The sequence below is a fragment of the Lampetra fluviatilis genome, chromosome 36 (assembly GCF_964198595.1).
Source record: "Lampetra fluviatilis chromosome 36, kcLamFluv1.1, whole genome shotgun sequence".
NCBI lineage: Eukaryota > Metazoa > Chordata > Hyperoartia > Petromyzontiformes > Petromyzontidae > Lampetra > Lampetra fluviatilis.
The window spans coordinates 9,911,390-9,932,187 of record NC_136310.1 but is presented as its reverse complement, the minus strand read 5'-3'; the positions used below and the strand labels follow the sequence as shown (position 1 = coordinate 9,932,187).

Here is a 20,798-nt window from a genome sequence, read left to right as displayed (position 1 = left end):
AGGGATTATGGATTTATAAAGTACAACTATAACCACACTCATATAAACAGAAATCTATTTTATATCAATATATTGGGGGGGACATTTTGAGCATATTTGAATATAGGGGGGGATGTGCCCCCCCCGCCCCCAATATATATTATAATTACAGCCTTGCTCTGGTCACACGCAAAGCCGTGGTGGAGGGAAGGTGGGATCAATCATCGCTTGTCAACCAGCCCACGCTGATTGGGCCAAGCGGCCGTGTTACGGGCTGCGCGGAGCGTGCGCGAGCGAGTTGAGTCGGAGTGAGTCCGAAAGAGCCTTGAGTTTAATCCTGATTATGGGGTGGAACAGAAAAAAAGGGGTGAACTTGAGGGTGATTGGGGGGGTGTATGAGTTGGGGCGAGTCGTGTGTGTGATGGTGTGGATGTGGCGGTGATGGTGTGTGTGATGGTGTGGATGTGGTGGTGATGGTGTGGATGTGGTGGTGATGGTGTGTGTGTGTGTGTTGATGGTGTGTGCGTGTGCGATGGTATGTGTGGTGATGGTTTGTGTGTGATGGTGTGTGTGTGATGGTGTGTGCGTGGTGGTGGATGTGGCGGTGATGGTGTGTGTGATGGTGTGGATGTGGTGGTGATGGTGTGTGTGTATGTGTGCGATGGTGTGGATATGATGGTGTGTGTGCGGTGGTGTGTGTGTGTGTGGTGTGTGTGTGTGCGCGATGGTTTGGATGTGGTGGTGTGTGTGTGTGATGGTGTGTGTGTGGTGATGGTGTGTGTGTGTGGTGATGGTGTGTGCGTGGTGGTGTGTGATGGTGGATGTGGTAGTGATGGTGTGTGTGTGTTGATGGTGTGTGTGTGGTGATGGTGTGTGTGTTGATGGTGTGTGTGTGCGTGATGGTGTGAAGATGAACCATTGCCTGAAATGGTCACTTATCGTTGTCGCGTCCACTCCTCTTTCTTGCCGTGGTCTGATTGACATGGAATGTGTCGAGTTTGTCGTTGTCTGTGGATGATCCCCGAGGGGGGGGGAGGGGCTGGCAGGGGTTCAGTGCCCTGCCACGTGGAGTTTCGCCAGGAGACGTTTTCTTTTTCCTGCGGTCCCTTGCTAATTAATTGTAGTTTAAGGCTGAGGCCCCCCCCTGCACCGCACCTATCCGCCCCCCCCCCCCCATTAGCCACGTGGTGGATGCGAGCGCCGCGAGGATGAAGGCAGCCGGCCAGCATCGGCCTCTTCCCGCTGTGGCACGGCTCTCAAACACCACCCTGAAGTCTCAGGGGGGGGGGGGGTTAGGGGGGGGGGTTAGGGGGGCAGGGGGGGGGGTTAGGGGGGCGGGGGGGGTTAGGGGGGGCGGGGGGGGTTAGGGGGGGGGGTTAGGGGGACGGGGGGGTTAGGGGATAATGCGAGCAGCTCCTAGCTTCCAACAGCACAGGGGGGGGGGGGGGGGGTCTCGCTCATTGAATGAGTGGAGCGGCAATTATCTTCTTGAATCGGCGGCGGCGTCGTCGTTGTCAAGTGGCGCCCAGTGGGAGCTGTCTTCTCCCCCGCTCGGCCGCCCGCTCCATTCGAACCTCCCGCAGGGTGTTCTTCTCGGCCGCAGTCGTGAGACTTTCTCTCTCCGCCGCTGCTGTGGTCGCGAAACGTTGGGGCCCTCTGGCAGGTTTTTAAACGTCGGGGCTGCCCTGCCCTACGATCCGTCATGGGGTTTTTTTTTGTTTGTTTGACTATAATCCAGACTGGATCACAGTGTGAGGAACTCGCAGATCCGTGATAGACCCCAGAGAGCGTCCCCTATCCGTGAGCTCCACCCCCCGCAGGCGCGGCTGCGGTGGCTGGGTCACGTTGCCGCTTGCCCAGCCACCGCATGCAGGCCACGCGCGGCTGCTGTCACCGTCCCAGCAGCAGCAGCACAACACAGGAGCTTGTCCGCCGATGGCGTGGATGTTGGGGGTGGCGTGGATGAGTCGGTGTGGATGTGGTGATGGTGTGTGTGTGCAAAGGGTCTCACTCCGAATCATTCGAGCGGCATCTTTTCATCAGTTGCGTAACGCTGTGTGGAAGCTACCTGGTCTGTCGCTCCGCACGAAGCTTCAGGTCTTCTCGGCCAGTCATTCCCTCCCTTCTCTACGCTTGCGAAACGTGGACCCCCCTAATGGAGCATCTTCGCCGGTTAGAAACATTTAGGCCGGCCTGCCTACGATCCATCCTGGGTTTAACCTGCAGGCTGGATTGTGTGAGGAGCTCACACATCCTTGAAAGATCTGGGCAAAGTCCCATCGGTGAGCTCCTCCGGCAGGCAAGGCTGCGTTGGCTGGGTCATGTAGCCCGCATGCCCAGCCACCGCATGCCTAAACAGCTTTTGTTCGGCCAAATCGAGGGTCTAAACGGGCGCGGCACGAGCTAGAGAAGAGATGGAGTGATGTGGTACAGGAGGACGTGGAGCTGAGTGGACTTGCCGATGACCGGTACCAGCGGTGTCAAGATCGGCCTCTGTGGAGGAGGCTCGTGAAGAACGCTACTGGGCAGTTGGAGGCAGTCGCCCTCCAACAACAACGGAGGGCGGAGGAGCGACGCTCACAACAACGAGCGGAGCGCCGGGTGGCTAAAGCACAGCAAGTTGGCACAGTAGGGGGCACATGTGGTGCATCAGCCAGCCATCTCGGTCATCTCAGTCAGTCGACCCGTGGCACCTGGGTCTGCCCCGTGACCTCCTGCCAGCGGGCGTTCGACACTTCACGTGGCCTCACGGTGCACATGGCCTGGCACAAGCGTCGTGGTGACGTCACCGCCACTTAGTGGCGAATGGCGGTTGTTGTTGTTGTGTGTGTCGGTGTGGATGTGGTGATGGTGTGTGTGGATGTGGTGATGGTGTGTGTGGTGATGGTGTGTGTGGTGATGGTGTGTGTGTGTCGGTGTGGATATGGTGGCTTCGGCCAAGAGGCGCCAGCCACATTCTAACAGCGCCGACGTTGTCTTTCCCCCGGTTGCGCCACGCGTTCCCGAGACAAATCGATGGGCCCCCTTCCCGCTCTTCAAAAGACAAACTCGTTTATTCTCCGGTTGTATAAAAATACAAAACAACGTGGGGGGGGCGGGGGGTAGGGGGGTGGGGGGAAATTATCAAACGCAGCTCGTGAAATGTGAAGGCGAAACGAACGAACCCTAATACTGACAGCCAACCGCCGCCTCGACATCACCAACACTCTCCACCACGGCGGGGCACAGAGGGGGGGCACGGAGAGAGGGGGGGGGGGTACGGAGAGAGAGAGGGGCACGGAGGGAGGGGGGCATGGAGAGAGGGGGGGCACGGAGGGGGGGGGGGGGCACGGAGAGAGGGGGGCACGGAGAGAGGGGGGCACGGAGGGGGGGGGCAAAAAGAGAGCCGAGCGCTGCTTACGGTGGGGGGGGTGGGGGGCACGTAAGGGGGACCCAGGGCTGCTCCAGCAAGCCCCCCCCACACACACACGCGCACACACGCGCACACACGCGCACGTGCACTCACTCGCCTGTACTAAGGGGTCGTCCATAAATGACGTCACGCGATTTTGGACGATTTTTGACCCCCCCCCCCCCCCCCCCCCCGTAACACGGCGTCACAAAAAGTTAGACCCCCCTCAAAATTGACGTTACAAAGCTCTGCCCCCCCCCCCCCCAAACATATTTCCATTTTGAAAATAAAACATGCTTCAAATCGCTTTAAACTATTGTCATTGTAGTGCGTATTTAATGTGGCGCTGCACTCTGATGTTGTATGAGTAAACATTTATTAAAGTATATATTTAATTAAGTAGAACGTGTTGTCTATATTTATTAAAAGTTGCGCTTTTTGATGTGACGTCACATTTCTCAACCCCCCCCCCCCCCCTCGTCACACATCGTCACAAATGTCTGACCCCCCCGCCTCCACCCCCAGGTGCGTGACGTCATTTATGGACGGCCCCTAACCCGAACTCCCCGTTAACACACAGACGCCGCACACACCCAGCGCCAAATAACGCGACAGCGGACACGACGGCGCGACGACCCCCTACCGCGCTCCAGTCGGAACACAGCGGGGTAAGTGGGCGGGAACACGGGACAGGAACAACCCTCTGAAGGTGCCAGACGGGAACGGATTGCCAGTGCCGGACGCGGACACGATCCCACTCTACCAAATGTCTGCCGCCGGCATCTCCCTCCCACCAGCCGGCATCTCCCTCCCACCAGCCCTGCCAGCTACCCCCGGGGGGGGGGGGTGGAGTCGTGAGTCGAACGAACACCAACAAAAAAGGCAGATTTGTGCTTAAAGTTTTGGCGAAGAGGCCGCCGGGACAGACTTCCCGCAGCTGCCTTGACCTTGCGAAACAGAGCGGAGCAGACGGGAGGATCAGGAACGGATCCTGGGAATCGGTTCTGAACAGACTGAGAATCAGATGGGATCATCTTCTTAGGTTTTTTCGGTAAAGTCACGTAGGTAAAACATCAAAATGAATGAAAATAAAATAAAATAAAATAAAAAATCACGACGTTTCGGAGGCAACACAAGTCTCCGTGATGTTTTACCTACGTGACTTTACCGAAAAAACCTAAGAAGATGATTCCTTGCAGTCACGAAAGCTTCAAATCTAGAATCAGATGGGAAACAAGGCTGTTGAGAATCAGTTCTGAACAGGCCGAGACAACACACCCAACAGATTGTAGCTCGCTGACCCCGTGCCCCAACTGGACATCTGTGAGAACGAGATTCATAGCTCATCGGATTATTCCAGTCTAAATAAAGAGTCTGGTTATGAGATGGAAAATTTGATCAGGACAGCCTCTTGGTAGGTGAGAAAATGTTAGAACAGCCTCTTAGGAACAGGTTTTTTGAGAATCTATTAGGAACATAATCGTTGAGATCTATTAGGAACAGACTATTTGATAATCTATTAGGAACATGATCATGATAATCTATTAGGAGCAGAATATTTGAGAATCTATTAGAAACAAACTGATAATCTATTAGAAACAGACTCTTTGATAATCTATTAAGAACAGACTCTTTGATGATCTATTAGGAGCAGACTCTTTGAGAATCTATGAGGGACAGACTATTTGATAATCTTTTAGGAATAAAATATTTGAGAATCCATTAAGAACAGAATGTTTGATAATCTATTAAGAACAGACTCTTTGAGAATCTATAAGGAGCAGACTCTTTGATAATATATTAGCAACAAACTCTTTGATTCGCTATTAGGAACAGACTCATTGATAATCCATGAGGAGCAGACTCTTTGATAATCTATTAGAAACAGAATCTTTGAGAATCTATTAAGAGCAGACTTTGATTAATCTATTAGGAACAGACTCTTTGATTCCCTATTAGGAACAGACTCTTTGATAATCGATGAGGAACAGACTCTTTGATGATCTATTAGGAACAGACTCTTCGAGAGGGGCACGGGCACCGAGCCACACACCGTCCTCCCGTCTCCCTCGCCCGTCACTAAACCGCCTCGTGTGTAAGTTTTAGAACCCCCTGCTCCCCCCCAACAACAACAACGGCAGGGCCCAGCATGTAGGCCCGAGGGTGTCCCACGTCAACTCAGTTCCCGGTTTCAAACGAGGCCCCCGGGGCCGGGAGGTCCAGGCGAGAAGGGGGGGGGGGGCAGGGGGAGATTGCCTCTTCTCGGGCCTACTCGAACTACTGTGTACAAGTTGAGCCACGTTCAGGCTACGACAGCAAAAAAACACCGAGCAAAGCCTCCAAACTTGAGCGGCCCGAGTGGCCGCAGCGTTCCCCAGCGGTGGCAATTCCACATTCCCGTGGCAAGGTCAAGTCTCCAAGTGGCGCTACGACGATGATAGAGATTATGACACCGCTGCCTGCTTACAGATGATTCTGCGGCAACGCTCTGCTGTTTATGATGATGAAGGCATTGATTGTATGATGATGATGATGAAGCTGTTGGTGATGATAATGAACCCAGGTCTCTCTCACTGGCCCCAGATCTCCCATTGGCTCCCAGGGTTCCCGCTTACTCTACGCAGGTCTCACTCTCACTGTCCCCAGGTCTCCCTGTTGCTGGTCCCAGATCTCTATCTCATTGGTCCCAAATCTTCCTGTCACTGGTCCCAAATCTCCATCTCACTGGTCCCAAATCTCCGTGGCATTGGTTCCAGGTTTCCATGTCACTGGTCCCAGATCTCCCTGTCACTGAGCCCAGGTCTCCCTCCCTCTGGTCGCAGGCCTCTCTCCCTCGTGAGAACAGAGCGAGCGATAGAGAGAGAGGCGCCTCTCGCCGGGGGGAACGTAAGGGCCCCTGTGAGCGAGCGGGCAAGCGAGCGCTGCGTGATCCCACGTTTGCAGTCTGGCCCGCAACCACCGCCACATTCACTACGACAACCACTACGAGAACAAAGACGACTCACGCGACAACAACAGTGATGATGATGATGAAGAAGAGCATTGTAATAAATTACACATTTTAAAAAAGATATCATTGTGAGCAAAGTCGCTGCGAGCCAGGGGTTGAGTGCCGACAGTGGCCCCCTCGTCGCCGCGCTTCCCATCAGCCCCAGGGAATCCATGCAGGCCGATGATGATGCTGCTGATGATGATGATAGAGACATGCATTGTGATACTGATGATATTGATAATATGATGATGGAGGCATGCATTCTGATACTGTTGATGCTGCTGATATTGATTATACGATGATGGAGGCATCGGTTATGTGATGTTTCTGTTGCTGAAGACTGGTGATTATGAGCATGGTGAGTTGGGGAGGGTGCGTGTGATGGTGTGTATATTGGTGTGTGCGTGTATAGCGAGCGGTAGTGTAGCGGTTAGCGCGCTGCGCTACGAACGCGGCAACCCGAGTTCGATTCCCGCTCAAGGCCAGAACCAATGACGATTATCTAAACCGGTTCTGGGCCTCTCCTAAGTCGACTCGGCCTCAAATGAGTACCTGGTGCGGTCTGTAAAACATCGACAAAGGCGGCCTGGGCGTGGTGCTCGCCAACCACCCCCGCGTGTGCCGTGCCGACCTTCATAGGTGCTACTCGCTAAGAGCACTTGCCCCAGCGGTCTGTTGAGGCTGTACGGGGGTTCTTTGTCTGTGTGACCAGGTGTGGACTCAAGAGACCACGATGGAGTCTCATTCCCAGGAGGCACCTGGCTATGAGAAACAGGATTGTGCGTGTAAATGTCGATGATGATCGTGATGGTGCTGATGATTTTTTTCTGCCGGTGCAGGTGACGGTGGCGGCACCGACGATACTGCTGTTGACGACGGTGGTGATGGCATTGATTGATAAGTGCTACTGATGCTGCTGACGGTGGTTGTGATCATGGAATTGATTACATAAGTGCTACAAATGCGTATGATACAAGCCGCTATTGAGAGTGAGTTTGATGATGATGACTGATCATGCTGATGCTGCTGCTGCCATACCAACCCCCATTGCCACGACCACCACCACAGCTTCTGCTACTGAAGCTGCTGATGACGATGCTGCTGATGATGATGCTGCTGCCGCCGCCGCCACCACCATCACCATCACCGCTCAAGTCCTCACCGCCCCGGCCGTGACCCCACGGCCGCCCTCCAACATTCCCACGCGCGGCGGTCAGTGCACCTCCTTGTACTCCTCCTTGATCTGCTGCTGCTGCTGCTGCTTGCAGCGCTTAGCCCCGTCCGGGAGGTCGAACCCGTACTCCACCCAGTCGTGGTGCCGCGGCATCTGCACCGTCTGCCTGAGCGTGAAGTGAACCGCGTCGATGATCCGCTCCTCGCGGAGCTCCGCCGTGGGGACCATCCCCACGGCAGAGCTCGCTCCCAGGGGCCCTCCTCCGCTCGCCTGCCTCTGCAGCAGCTGGTGCTGCTGCTGCTGCTGTTGCTGCTGCTGCTGGTGCTGCTGTTGCTGCTGCTGGTGCTGCTGCTGGTGCTGCTGCAGGGGATGCGGGGGCGGCGGGTGGGAGGGGGTCCCGTAGTCGTGCAGCGGGGTCCTCAGCTCGAGGATCCCCTTGAAGATGGCGGCGCGGTACTGCTCTGGGATCTTCAGCATCTCCAGGTCCTGGGGACGCACGCAGGGGGGGAGCGACACACGCACACACGTGAGCGCGCACACACGAGCACACACACACGAGCACACACACAGGGGCACACACACAGGGGCACACACACACACGCACACACGAGCACACACACACATGGGCACACACACACACGGGCATGCACACACACACGTGAGCACGAGCACACACACATGGGCACACACACACGAGCACACACACATGGGCACACACACACGGGCATGCACACACACACACACGAGCACACACACACACGTGAGCACACACACATGTGAGCACATACACATGGGCACACACACACGTGAGCACATACACATGGGCACACACACACACATGGGCACGCACACACGCACGGGCACACACATACAAGCACACACACATGAGCACACACACAGACTGTAGGGGCAAGTGCTGTTAGCGAGCACCTATAAAGGCCGGAACGGTACACGAGGGGGTGGGTGGCCAGCACCACGCCCGACCGCCTTTGTCTCCCCAGTGGCGATGTTTACCACACACTGCACCAGGTACTGCTTTGAGGCTGAGTCGACCTAAGGGAGGCCCAGGACCGGTTCAGATAATCGTCACTGGTGTTGGCCATGAGCGGGAATCGAACCCGGGTCGCCAGGTTCATAGCGCAGCGTAGCGCTAACCGCTACACCACCGCTCCCCACTACACAGGCACAGACACACACACACAGACACACACACACACAGGCACACGATGGACGGGGCCATATACCGTCAAATCTTGGGTGAGAACCTCCTTCCCTCAGCCAGGGCATTGAAAATTGGTCGTGGATGGGTATTCCAGCATAACAATGACCCAAAACACACGGCCAAGGCAACAAAGGAGTGGCTCAAGAAGAAGCACATTAAGGTCCTGGAGTGGCCTAGCCAGTCTCCAGACCTTAATCCCATAGACAATCTGTGGAGGGAGCTGAAGGTTCGAGGTGCCAAACGTCAGCCTCGAAACCTTAATGACTTGGAGAAGATCTGCAAAGAGGAGTGGGACAAAATCCCTCCTGAGATGTGTGCAAACCTGGTGGCCAACTACAAGAAACGTCTGACCTCTGTGATTGCCAACAAGGGTTTTGCCACCAAGTACTAAGTCATGTTTTGCAGAGGGGTCAAATACTTATTTCCCTCATTAAAATGCCAATCAATTTATAACATTTTTGACATGCGTTTTTCTCGATTTTGTTGTTGTTATTCTGTCTCTCACTGTTCAAATAAACCTACCATTAAAATTATAGACTGATCATTTCTTTGTCAGTGGGCAAACGTACAAAATCAGTAGGGGATCAAATACTTTTTTCCCTCACTGTAGGTGCTCGCTAAAAGCACTTTCCCCAACAGGCTGCGTAGGCTACACGGGGGGGGACCTTTGTCTTTGTGTGTGTGGCTGGTGGGCTGGACACGAGGTTCGATTCCCAACCACGGCCACCGTTGTCAGTGGCGACCGTCTGGGGAGCCCAGTCCCGACGCCGGCCCCTAGGTCGGCTCGGCCTCAAACGAGCGCCCGGCGTCTCGCAGCGCGGTGCGCTAAGCGCGGCGCCGCCGCTCTCCCCGACCCCGCGACCCCGTGACCCTGCGTCCCCCCGCGCGCGTGTGGGCCGAGGGTTGCCCCCCCGCCCCCCGTACCTGCGGGCTCAGCTGGGCCACCTCGTTGGCGTACTGCAGGCCCTGGCTCGTGAAGAAGTCGACGCACGCGACGCAGCCAAGTCGTGTCAAGAAGCTACGGGGGTCACGGTGGGGGTGGGTGGGGGTGGGGGTCACAGATTATGAGGACAGCCTCACCCTTCCTCGCTCTCTCTCTCACGACATCACACACGCACACACGTACGGGTCACCGTCACCACTGTCAACATTATCATCACCTTCATCATCGCTACCATCACCAGCACCATCTTCACCACCCACATCATCACCATTATCAACATCAGCATCACAATCATCATCGTCTATATTTTGTATCACTATATCATCATCACCATCATCGTGTGGTTGGTGTTGTTGTAGGCACGTTGTAGCTGTCGTGGTTGTGCTGTGATCGTGGTTGTGGTGATTGTTGGCATGTTGTAATTGTCACGGTTGTGAGTGTGGTTATTGTGACTGGTTATTATGGTGGTATATGGTGGTTTGTGTTGTGGTGGTGCATTGCGGGGGTACCTGGCCACAGACTCGGGGCTGTAGGGAGGGGGGGTGCAGTGGGTGGGCGTGGGGAGGTGCAGCTGCGTGGAGCTCACTCCGTTCAGGTCCCCGTGCAGCCCCGTGTGCCCGTTCAGCATCGGCGTCCCTGCACGGGCGGACACGGAGACATGGGGACACGGGGACGTGAGGATACGGAGACACGGGGACACGTGGACGTGAGGACACGGGGACACGGGGACACGGGAACACGTGGACGTGAGGACACGGGGACACGGGGACACGGGAACACGTGGACACGTGGACGTGAGGATACGGAGACATGGGGACACGTGGACGTGAGGACACGGGGACACGGGGACACGGGAACACGTGGACACGTGGACGTGAGGATACGGAGACACGGGGACACGGGGACGTGAGGATATGGAGACACGGGGACACGGAGACACGGGGACACGTGGACGTGAGGACACGGGGACACGTGGACGTGAGGACACGGGGACACGGGGACACGGGGACACGTGGACACGTGGACACGTGGACGTGAGGATACGGAGACACGGGGACACGGGGACGTGAGGATACGGAGACACAGGGACACGGAGACACGGGGACACGTGGACGTGAGGATATGGAGACACAGGGACACGGAGACACGGGGACATGTGGACGTGAGGACACGGGGGTACGTGGACGTGAGGATATGGGGACACGGGGACACGGGAACGTGAGGATATGGAGACACGGGGACACGTGGACGTGAGGATATGGGTACACGGGGACGTGAGGACACGTGGCGCTGCGAGGCTGAGCGAGCATCGTACCCATGGTGCCGTGGCCCACGAACTGGCTGACCGACGGCAGCTTGGGCCCCATGGGCAGAGGGGGGCCCGGGTAGGGGAGCTGCGACTGCAGGCACGGCCTGGGGAGAGATGGGGGGAAGAGGTCACAGGGTCTGGACAGGGGTCACGGGGTCAGGTCAAGGTTAGGGCATGGGGGGGGCAGAGGGGGGGGTGGGGGGGTGGATCAAACCCCCACCCTCTCTTCCTCCTGGTCCCCTCTCTCCGCTGTCCACCGTCTACGACGCGTGTCCTCGACGGTTCGGGCTATGGCGGCAGTGCTGTGGTGACCAACCCAGGTGCAAGAAGCAGCTGGGTTCGATTCCCCACCCGGGCGCCCCCCTCTCTCTCTCTTTCTGTATGGAGTCTGCGTGTGTGTTCTCACTCTGTCTCCGGTTCTTCCGGGTTCTCCCGTTTCCTCCTCCTCCTCCCATAGCTAAACCCACACGCACAGTGGAACTGGGTATCGACCAACACACAAAACAAAGACATCGCCCCAATGCTGAAGATTCCTCTTGCGAGTTACTCGATTGGGACCCTACATCGGCAGGCTCCCCCGACTCAAGAAACATGTTCATAACTCCGATCTGTAGTTACCCCTATCCGCAGGACATCTGTGGAAACGAAAAACGGTTTGATAGCTCGTCGGATACCTCCAGTATGAATAAATACTCTGATTATTATTTGTGTGTTTCGGTAACATCACGTAGATCGGTTCAAAGAAAATAACAAAATAACAATAAAACCACGACGTTTCGATGGCAACACAAGCGGTCGTCATCAGGAAAAGGGGGGTTAGCTTCTAAAGGCAAACTGTTTATAAAGGTTTGAAATGGGCGTTGCCCAAATGTCAGCAGCCAATGTTAATGTAAGTGGTGGGCAGCGAAAACGTCGTAGTTTTTTGTCATTTTGTTATTTTCTTTGAACCTATCTACGTGACTTTACCGAAAGACCCAAACAATATGAATCCCTGCAGTCACGAAAGCTTCAAGTCAAAAAAGACTCTGATTCTATTGAAAATTAATCCGTGCTGTTTGTCGCTGGCCGCTTGGGCGTTTGCTGGGCCCTGTGCCCGGCAGCTTGCAATTAAACGCGACGCGGAAAAAAACGGTTGAGCCAAGGATCATGGTCAGCGTCAGGGTCCAGGCCAGGAGCTATGGCAGTGCAAGGTCAGGAGCGTGGGCAGGCCACTGTTGAGGCGTGCGTCTAGCCAGGGCTCCAGGTCAGGGTGAGAGCCAGGTGAAAGCCAGGCCAGGGTGAGGTGACAGGCAATAGAGAGGTGAGCGTCAGGTGAGGGTGAGGTGAGTGCCAGGTGAGTTTCAGGTGAGAATCGGGTGAATCTCAGGTGAGGGTCAGGTGAGGGTGAGGTGAGTGCAAGGTGAGTGGTAGGAGAGGGTGAGGTGAGAGTCAGGTGAGTGGTAGGTGAGTGTGAGGTGAGGGTGAGGTGAGTGTCGGGTGAGGGTGAGGTGAGAGTCAGGTGAGTGTCAAGTGAGGGTGAGGTGAGTGTTAGGTGAGTGTCGGGTGAGGGTAAGGTGAGAGTCAGGTGAATCTCAGGTGAGTGTCAGGTGAGGGTGAGGTGAGTGCCAGGTGAGTGGTAGGTGAGGGTGAGGTAATTGTGTCGGGTCAGGTGAGAGTCAGGTGAGGGTGAGGTGAGTGCCAGCTGAGGGTGAGTGCCAGGTGAGTGTCGGGTGAGGGTGAGTGCCCCTACTGCTGCTGGAAGAGCTGCTGCTGCTGCTGCCTGTAGGCCTCCACGGCTCCGCTGGGCACGAACTGGCTCAGCTCCAGCGACTCCTTGATCTTCATGAGCACCTCGTAGTTCTCACGGCCGTGCACCTGCAGCGGCACGGTGGCACGGGGTCACGGTACGGCACGAGACGAGACGTGACACCACGACACGTGACGTGACACCACGACACGTGACGTGACACCACGAGGCAAAGTGACACGACACATGACGCGACGTGACACAGCCTGACACACGGCGACGGGATGTGACCCCACCCGCGTTTACAGACACGGGCGGAGTTACTCAGAGACCCCCGTGGCGATGAGAGGCGAGGGGGTGGGGTAGCCGGGGGGGGGGGTGACGAGGGGACTCACGGGGACGTAGTAGACATCGTCGTCCCCGAGTCGCCGTTTCTTGGTGCCCGAGGACGTGTGGAGGCCAGGGGAGCCTTGCTTCATAGCTGAGACAAAGACAAAAGATCCCACCTTTATAGCCTTAACAGACTGTAGGGGCAAGTGCTGTTAGCGAGCAGCGCCTATGAAGGCCGGCACGGCACACGAGGGGGCGGGTGGACAGCGCCACGCTCGGCCGCCTTTGTCTCCCCAGTGGCGATGTTTACTACACACCGCACCGGGTGCTCGTTTAAGGTTGAGTCGACCTAGAGAAGGCCCGCGACCAGTTTGGATATTCGTCACCGGTGTCAGCCATGGTGTGTGGTGCAGCGCTAATCACTGTGCAACCGCTCCTCTACATGGGTGTACACACACACACGTGTCCATATACAAAGACAAAGAACCCCCCCGAAAAGCCTTTAACTGTAGGGGCAAGTGCTGTTAGAGAGTAGTACCTATGAAGGCCGGCACGGCACACGAGGGGGGCGGTGATGTTTACACACCGCACCAGGTACTCATTTGAGGTCGAGTCGACCTAGGGGAGGCCCAGGACCGGTTCAGATAATCGTCACCGGTGTTGGCCGTGAGCGTGAATAGAACCCAGGTCGCCGGGTTCATAGCACAGCGCGCCAACCGCTACACTACCACGTACACAAACCCTTGTGGACACACACCTACACACACACACGCCACGTGCAAATGTGTCACCCCCCCGCCTCCCTGCTCCCCCCCCCCCTCACTCACGCCTCTTGCCGGGCCCTCCGAGCCCCCCCACGGCGCTGGTGCCCCCCTTGCCGCCCCCCGCGGGGTCCAGGGGCTGCTGTTGCCGGTGGAAGTTCTCCTCGTCCGCCTTGCGGTCGCGGCCGGGGCACGCGCAGATCCGCGCCTCGAAGCAGCGGCGACCCAGCACCTGTGCGCTGGGGGGGAGGGGGCGGGCGGGGGAGGGCAGCACAGAGGTCACGGATAGAGGTCAACGGGCATCGTCCCGGGGGCACACGTCAATGAGTTGGCGCAGGAGGATCGGCGGCGGCGGCGGCGGGTTTTGGCGCCCGGCGGCGGGAATGGATTCTGGTGCCGCGGTGTTTGGCGTTGGAACTCGGCTCGGCCTCAAACGAGCACGCGGTGCGGTGTGTAAACATCGCCACCCCGTCGTGTGCCGTGCCAGCTTTCATTGGTGCTGCTCGCGAACCGCACTTGCCCCAACAGTCTGTTGAGGCTACACGGGGGATCTTTGGTGACTGCACGGTTCTGGTGATCGACCTCGTGCTGACCGAGAGGTCTGTCCTGGGATTGGCTGATGGTGGGAAAGGTGGCGACTCTACGTGGGGGTCATGGGGTCACGGGACTCACGAAGGCCGAGGGAGACATCTTTGGGCACTTGGGAACGTGGATGATGGTGGTGATGATGGTAATGGTCGTGTCAACAGTGATGGTGATGTTTGTGAGCGGTGGTGATGATGATGATGGTGGTGATGATGGTAATGGTCGTGTCAACAGTGATGGTGATGTTTGTGAGTGGTGATGATGATGATGGTGGTGATGATGGTAATGGTCGTGTTAACAGTGATGGTGATGTTTGTGAGTGGTGATGATGATGATGGTGGTGGTGATGATGGTAATGGTCGTTTTAACAGTGATGGTGATGTTTGTGAGTGGTGATGATGGCGGTAATGGTCGTGTCAACAGTGATGGTGATGTTTGTAAGTGATGGTGATGATGATGGTGGTGATGATGGTGGTAATGGTCGTGTTAACAGTGATGGTGATGTTTGTGAGTGGTGGTGATGATGGTGGTGATGATGGTGGTAATGGTCGTATTAACAGTGATGGTGATGTTTGTGAGTGGTGGTGATGATGGTGGTGATGATGGTGGTAATGGTCGTGTTAACAGTGATGGTGATGTTTGTGAGTGGTGGTGATGATGATGGTGGTGATGGTGGTAATGGTCGTGTTAACAGTGATGGTGATGTTTGTGAGTGGTGGTGATGATGGTGGTGATGGTGATGATGGTGGTAATGGTCGTGTTAACAGTGATGATGATGTTTGTGAGTGGTGGTGATGATGGTGGTGATGGTGATGATGGTGGTAATGGTCGTGTCAACAGTGATGGTGATGATGGTGGTGATGGTGATGTTTGTGAGTGGTGGTGATGATGATGGTGGTGATGATGGTGGTAATGGTCGTGTCAACAGTGATGGTGATGTTTGTGAGTGGTGGTGATGATGATGATGGTGATGATGGTGGTAATGGTCGTGTCAACAGTGATGGTGATGATGGTGGTGAGTGGTGATGATGGTGGTAATGGTCGTGTCAACATTGATGGTGATGATGGTGGTGATGGTGATGTTTGTGAGTGGTGGTGATGATGATGGTGGTGATGATGGTGGTAATGGTCGTGTCAACAGTGATGGTGATGTTTGTGAGTGGTGGTGATGATGATGGTGGTGGTGATGGTGGCGGTAATGGTCGTGTTGACAGTGATGGTGATATATGGTGGTGATGATGGTGGCGGTAATGGTCGTGTCAACAGTGATGGTGATGTTTGTGAGTGGTGATGGTGATGGTGGTGATGGTGATGATGGTGGTGAGTCGAGATTGTATCCCTCACTCGCGCGTCTCCAGGGTGATGATGATGAGCACGGGTCTGCGGTTCATGCCGCCCACGCAGCTGCTGTTGCACATGAAGTTGTAGAGAACCGTGGTGAACTCTGTCCCCACCTGCACACCGCGACCACACACACCACCACGGAAACACCACACCGGTACCATGGTGAGGCTAGTGAGTGAGTCGTTGGCGAGGCTCACCTGTGGTGAGTCGTAGGGCACGACCACGCTGCGTGTGAGTGGTGAGGCTGGTGAGTGAGCGGTGAGTGGTTGGTGAGGCTGCTCACCTGTGGTGAGTCGTCGGGCACCACCACGCTGTGTGTGTGAGTGGTGAGGCTGGTGAGTGAGCGGTGAGTGGTTGGTGAGGCTGCTCACCTGTGGTGAGTCGTAGGGCACCACCACGCTCTGCCGCCCGCTGACCGCGTCCTCTGCGTACTGTGCGTGGTTGTTCCCCTCCACGCGGATCAGGTGACTCGGGGGGGCCGTCTGTCCGGCTAGGGGGGGGGGGGCATAGCACGGGCACAGCGTGAGACACGGGGACACTGTGGGGACACCGTGGGGACGCCTTGCCCGAGCCTCCCTTCCACCGCGTGTCCCCCTCCTCCCCCATCTCTACTCGGCGTCGTCTCCCTGTGTCTCCCCTCGTGTGTCCCCACCACCCCCCCCAGCCTCCCCGATATCGCCCCGGTGTCTCTCCCCCGTGTTCCCGTGACCCCTCACGCCGCGTGCCCGCCTGAGCTCACCCTCGTTGAAGTCGCGGCCCAGCTCGTGATTGGGGCACCGCTTCACCACCTCGGTCACGTGCTCCGCCTTCTTGTAGACGGGCATGGCGCGCAGCACGCAGCCCGCGGGCGGCGGCGGCACGGACAACACCTTGAACTGGATGGGGCAGGTCTTGGCGATCTGGCAGTAGAGCTTCTTCAGGTCCGGTGAGTACTGAGGTGAGGGGGGAGGCGGGAGGAGAGGTTTAGTCGATGGTGGTGTGTTAGTGAGGTAATGATGGGGAGAGGGGTGAGGTGGTGTGTGAGTGAGGTGATGATGGGGGAGGGGTCACGTGGTGTGTGAGTGAGGTAGTGATGGGAGAGGGGTCACGTGGTATGTGACTGAGGTGATGAAGGGGGAGGGGTCACGTGGTGTGTGAGTGAGGTGATGATGGGAGAGGGGTTACGTGGTGTGTGAGTGAGGTGATGATGGGGGGAGGGGTCACGTGGTGTGTGAGTGAGGTGATGAAGGGGGTAGGGGTCACGTGGTGTGTGAGTGAGGTAATGATGGGGGGAGGGGTCACGTGGTGTGTGAGTGAGGTGATGAAGGGGGAGGGGTCACGTGGTGTGTGAGTGAGGTGATGAAGGGGGTAGAGGTCACGTGGTGTGTGAGTGAGGTGATGATGGGGAGAGGGGTCACGTGGTGTGTGAGTGAGGTTACGGTGGGGGGAGGGGTCACGTGGTGTGTGAGTGAGGTGATGATGGGGAATGGGGTCACGTGGTGTGTGAGTGAGGTGATGGTGGGGGGAGGGGTCACGTGGTGTGTGAGTGAGGTGATGAAGGGGTGCGGGGTCACGTGGTGTGTGAGTGAGGTGATGATGGGGGGAGGGGTCACGTGGTGTGTGAGTGAGGTGATGATGGGGGGAGGGGTCACGTGGTGTGTGAGTGAGGTGATGGTGGGGGGGAGGGGTCACGTGGTGTGTGAGTGAGGTGATGATGGGGGGAGGGGTCACGTGGTGTGTGAGTGAGGTGATGATGGGGAGAGGGGTCACGTGGTGTGTGAGTGAGGTGATGAAGGGGGGAGAGGGGTCACGTGGTGTGTGAGTGAGGTGATGATGGGGAGAGGGGTCACATGGTGTGTGAGTGAGGTGATGATGGGGGGAGGGGTCACGTGGTGTGTGAGTGAGGTAGTGATGGGGAGAGGGGTCACGTGGTGTGTGAGTGAGGTGATGATGGGGGGAGGGGTGAGGTGGTGTGTGAGTGAGGTGATGATGGGGAGAGGAGTCACGTGGTGTGTGAGTGAGGTGATGATGGGGGGAGGGGTGAGGTGGTGTGTGAGTGAGGTGGTGATGGGGGGGAGGGGTCACGTGGTGTGTGAGTGAGGTAGTGATGGGGGAGGGGTCACGTGGTGTGTGAGTGAGGTAGTGATGGGAGAGGGGTCACGTGGTGTGTGAGTGAGGTGATGAAAGGGGGAGGGGTCACGTGGTGTGTGAGTGAGGTGATGATGGGAGAGGGGTCACGTGGTGTGTGAGTGAGGAGATGATGGGGGAGGGGTCACGTGGTGTGTGAGTGAGGTGATGAAGGGGGTAGGGGTCACGTGATGTGTGAGTGAGGTAATGATGAGGGGAGGGGTCACGTGGTGTGTGAGTGAGGTGATGATGGGGGGAGGGGTCACGTGGTGTGTGAGTGAGGTGATGAAGGGGGTAGGGGTCACGTGGTGTGTGAGTGAGGTGATGATGAGGAGAGGGGTCACGTGGTGTGTGAGTGAGGTGATGATGGGGGGAGGGGTCACGTGGTGTGTGAGTGAGGTGATGGTGGGGGGAGGGGTCACGTGGTGTGTGAGTGAGGTGATGAAGGGGTGCGGGGTCACGTGGTGTGTGAGTGAGGTGATGGTGGGGGGGAGGGGTCACGTGGTGTGTGAGTGAGGTGATGATGGGGGGAGGGGTCACGTGGTGTGTGAGTGAGGTGATGATGGGGAGAGGGGTCACGTGGTGTGTGAGTGAGGTAGTGATGGGGAGAGGGGTCACGTGGTGTGTGAGTGAGGTATTGATGGGGAGAGGGGTCACGTGGTGTGTGAGTGAGGTGATGATGGGGGGAGGGGTGAGGTGGTGTGTGAGTGAGGTGGTGATGGGGGGGGAGGGGTCACGTGGTGTGTGAGTGAGGTAGTGATGGGGGGAGGGGTTACGTGGTGTGTGAGTGAGGTGATGATGGGGGGAGGGGTCACGTGGTGTGTGAGTGAGGTGATGATGGGGGGAGGGGTCACGTGGTGTGTGAGTGAGGTGATGATGGGGGGGAGGGGTCACGTGGTGTGTGAGTGAGGTGATGAAGGGGTGCGGTGTCACGTGGTGTGTGAGTGAGGTGATGATGGGGGGAGGGGTCACGTGGTGTGTGAGTGAGGTGATGAAGGGGTGCGGGGTCACGTGGTGTGTGAGTGAGGTGATGATGGGGGGAGGGGTCACGTGGTGTGTGAGTGAGGTGATGATGAGGGGGAGGGGTCACGTGGTGTGTGAGTGAGGTGATGAAGGGGTGCGGGGTCACGTGGTGTGTGAGTGAGGTGATGATGGGGGGAGGGGTCACGTGGTGTGTGAGTGAGGTGATGGTGGGGGGGAGGGGTCACGTGGTGTGTGAGTGAGGTGATGATGGGGGGAGGGGTCACGTGGTGTGTGAGTGAGTTAGTGCTGTGTAGAGGGGTGAAGGAGATGGTGAGCAGCAGGGTGAGGACTACGCGGGGTGAGTGAGGCAAGGCTTTGTGTCTCCCTCACCACTTCCCAACATCTCCTGGACCAGCTCTTTACAAGGATCGCCTTCGCGTCTCCCCGTGTTCCATCACCCCCCCCTCTTCTGTCTCTACCCCCAGTCTACCCCCTGTCCTTCCCCGCGTGTCCCCGTGAGACCCCCTTTCTCCCTTTCCTCCTCCATACTGTACTCACTTGTCTGCTTCTGTGCCCACCGACATCCACTTCCGTATCTCCTCCTTGCCTCACGTGTTTGCCATACACCCCGTGACCCCCATACCCCCCGTGCCCCCCGTGCCCCCTATGCCCCCGTGACCCCCATGCCCCTCATACCCCCGTGATCCCCATGCCCCCGTGATCCCCATGCCCCCGTGACCCCCATACCCCCCGTGCCCCCCGTGATCCCCATGCCCCCGTGACCCCCATACCCCCCGTGCCCCCATGCCCCCGTGACCCTGTGACCCCCGTGACCGCCCATGCCCCCTGTGACCCCCATACCCCCCGTGACCCCCGTGACCGCCCATGCCCCCCGTGGCTCCCGTGTTCCTCATACACCCCGTGATCCCCATGCCCCCGTGACCCCCATACCCCCCGTGACCCCCGTGACCGCCCATGCCCCCCGTGACTCCCGTGTTCCTCATCCTCCGCGTCCCCCCCCGTGCCCCCCCATGCCCGCGTGCCCCCCCTCCCCCGTGCCCCCCCCCCCCCCCCACCTCACCGTCCACGTGGCGGACTTGGCGGTGCTGCTCTGCTGGAAGGAGACGTCGAACCCGTGTGGCCCCGGGTAGTCCGTGATGGAGGGGATGGCCGCGGCGGGCGACGCGGCCTCGTACGTGGAGCTGGGCTGCGCGTAGGGCGAGGGCGACGCCAGCGGACCCCCGGGCTCCGAGCCGAAGGGGCTGCCGCCTCTCTCCATGCGGGGGGCTCCCTGCACCCCGGCGGCCGACACGGGGCCCAGCAGCGTCGTGTACTGAGGCTGGGGGGGAGGGGGTGGGGGGGAGAAGAGAAGGAGGATTAGTAGGGGGGAAGGCGTTGTTGGGAGGTGAGGGAGACGCGGTGAGGAGGGGGTGAGGGGGGGGGTGAGGGGGACGCGGTGAGGGGGGGGGTGAGGGAGACGCGGTGAGGGGGGGGGTGAGGAGAGGGTGAGGAGGGGATGAGGGGGGGTGAGGGAGACGCGGTGAGGAGGGGGTGAGGGGGGGGTGAGGGGGACGCGGTGAGGGGGGGGGTGAGGGAGACGCGGTGAGGGGGGGGGGTGAGGAGAGGGTGAGGAGGGGGTGAGGGGGGGTGAGGAGACGCGGTGAGGAGGGGGTGAGGGGGGGGGTGAGGGAGACGCGGTGAGGAGGGGTGAGGAGGGGGGTGAGGGAGACGCGGTGAGGAGGGGGTGAGGGAGGGGGTGAGGGGGACGCGGTGAGGGGGGGGGTGAGGGAGACGCGGTGAGGGGGGGGGGGGTGAGGAGAGGGTGAGGAGGGGGTGAGGAGGGGGTGAGGGAGACGCGGTAGGGAGAGGGTGAGGAGGGGGTGAGGAGGGGGTGAGGGAGACACGGTGAGGGGGGGGGGGGTGAGGGAGACGCGGTGAGGGGGGGGGGTGAGGGTGAGGAGGGGGTGAGGGGG

General features: G+C 58.1%; 1 protein-coding gene across 2 annotated transcripts in view; it reads right to left on the bottom strand.

Annotated features, from left to right (window-relative positions):
- Window positions 1–7,199: 7,199 nt before the first annotated feature.
- Window positions 7,200–20,798, bottom strand: part of LOC144945172 (tumor protein 63-like) — a 22,842-nt gene continuing 9,243 nt past the window's right edge. The window contains exons 2-12 of one of the 2 annotated variants that reach the window (XM_078873461.1): window positions 19,907–20,164; window positions 16,496–16,688; window positions 16,128–16,246; window positions 15,757–15,866; window positions 13,894–14,066; window positions 13,132–13,217; window positions 12,740–12,864; window positions 11,017–11,147; window positions 10,211–10,337; window positions 9,683–9,776; window positions 7,200–8,022 (exon numbers count right to left, since the gene is read on the bottom strand). In XM_078873461.1, coding sequence (XP_078729587.1) covers window positions 7,576–8,022; window positions 9,683–9,776; window positions 10,211–10,337; window positions 11,017–11,147; window positions 12,740–12,864; window positions 13,132–13,217; window positions 13,894–14,066; window positions 15,757–15,866; window positions 16,128–16,246; window positions 16,496–16,688; window positions 19,907–20,164 — 1,863 coding nt within the window. In that variant the 3' untranslated portion in view covers window positions 7,200–7,575. The remainder of the gene's footprint in view (window positions 8,023–9,682; window positions 9,777–10,210; window positions 10,338–11,016; window positions 11,148–12,739; window positions 12,865–13,131; window positions 13,218–13,893; window positions 14,067–15,756; window positions 15,867–16,127; window positions 16,247–16,495; window positions 16,689–19,906; window positions 20,165–20,798) is intronic. The other variant, XM_078873463.1, reaches the window with a different exon arrangement.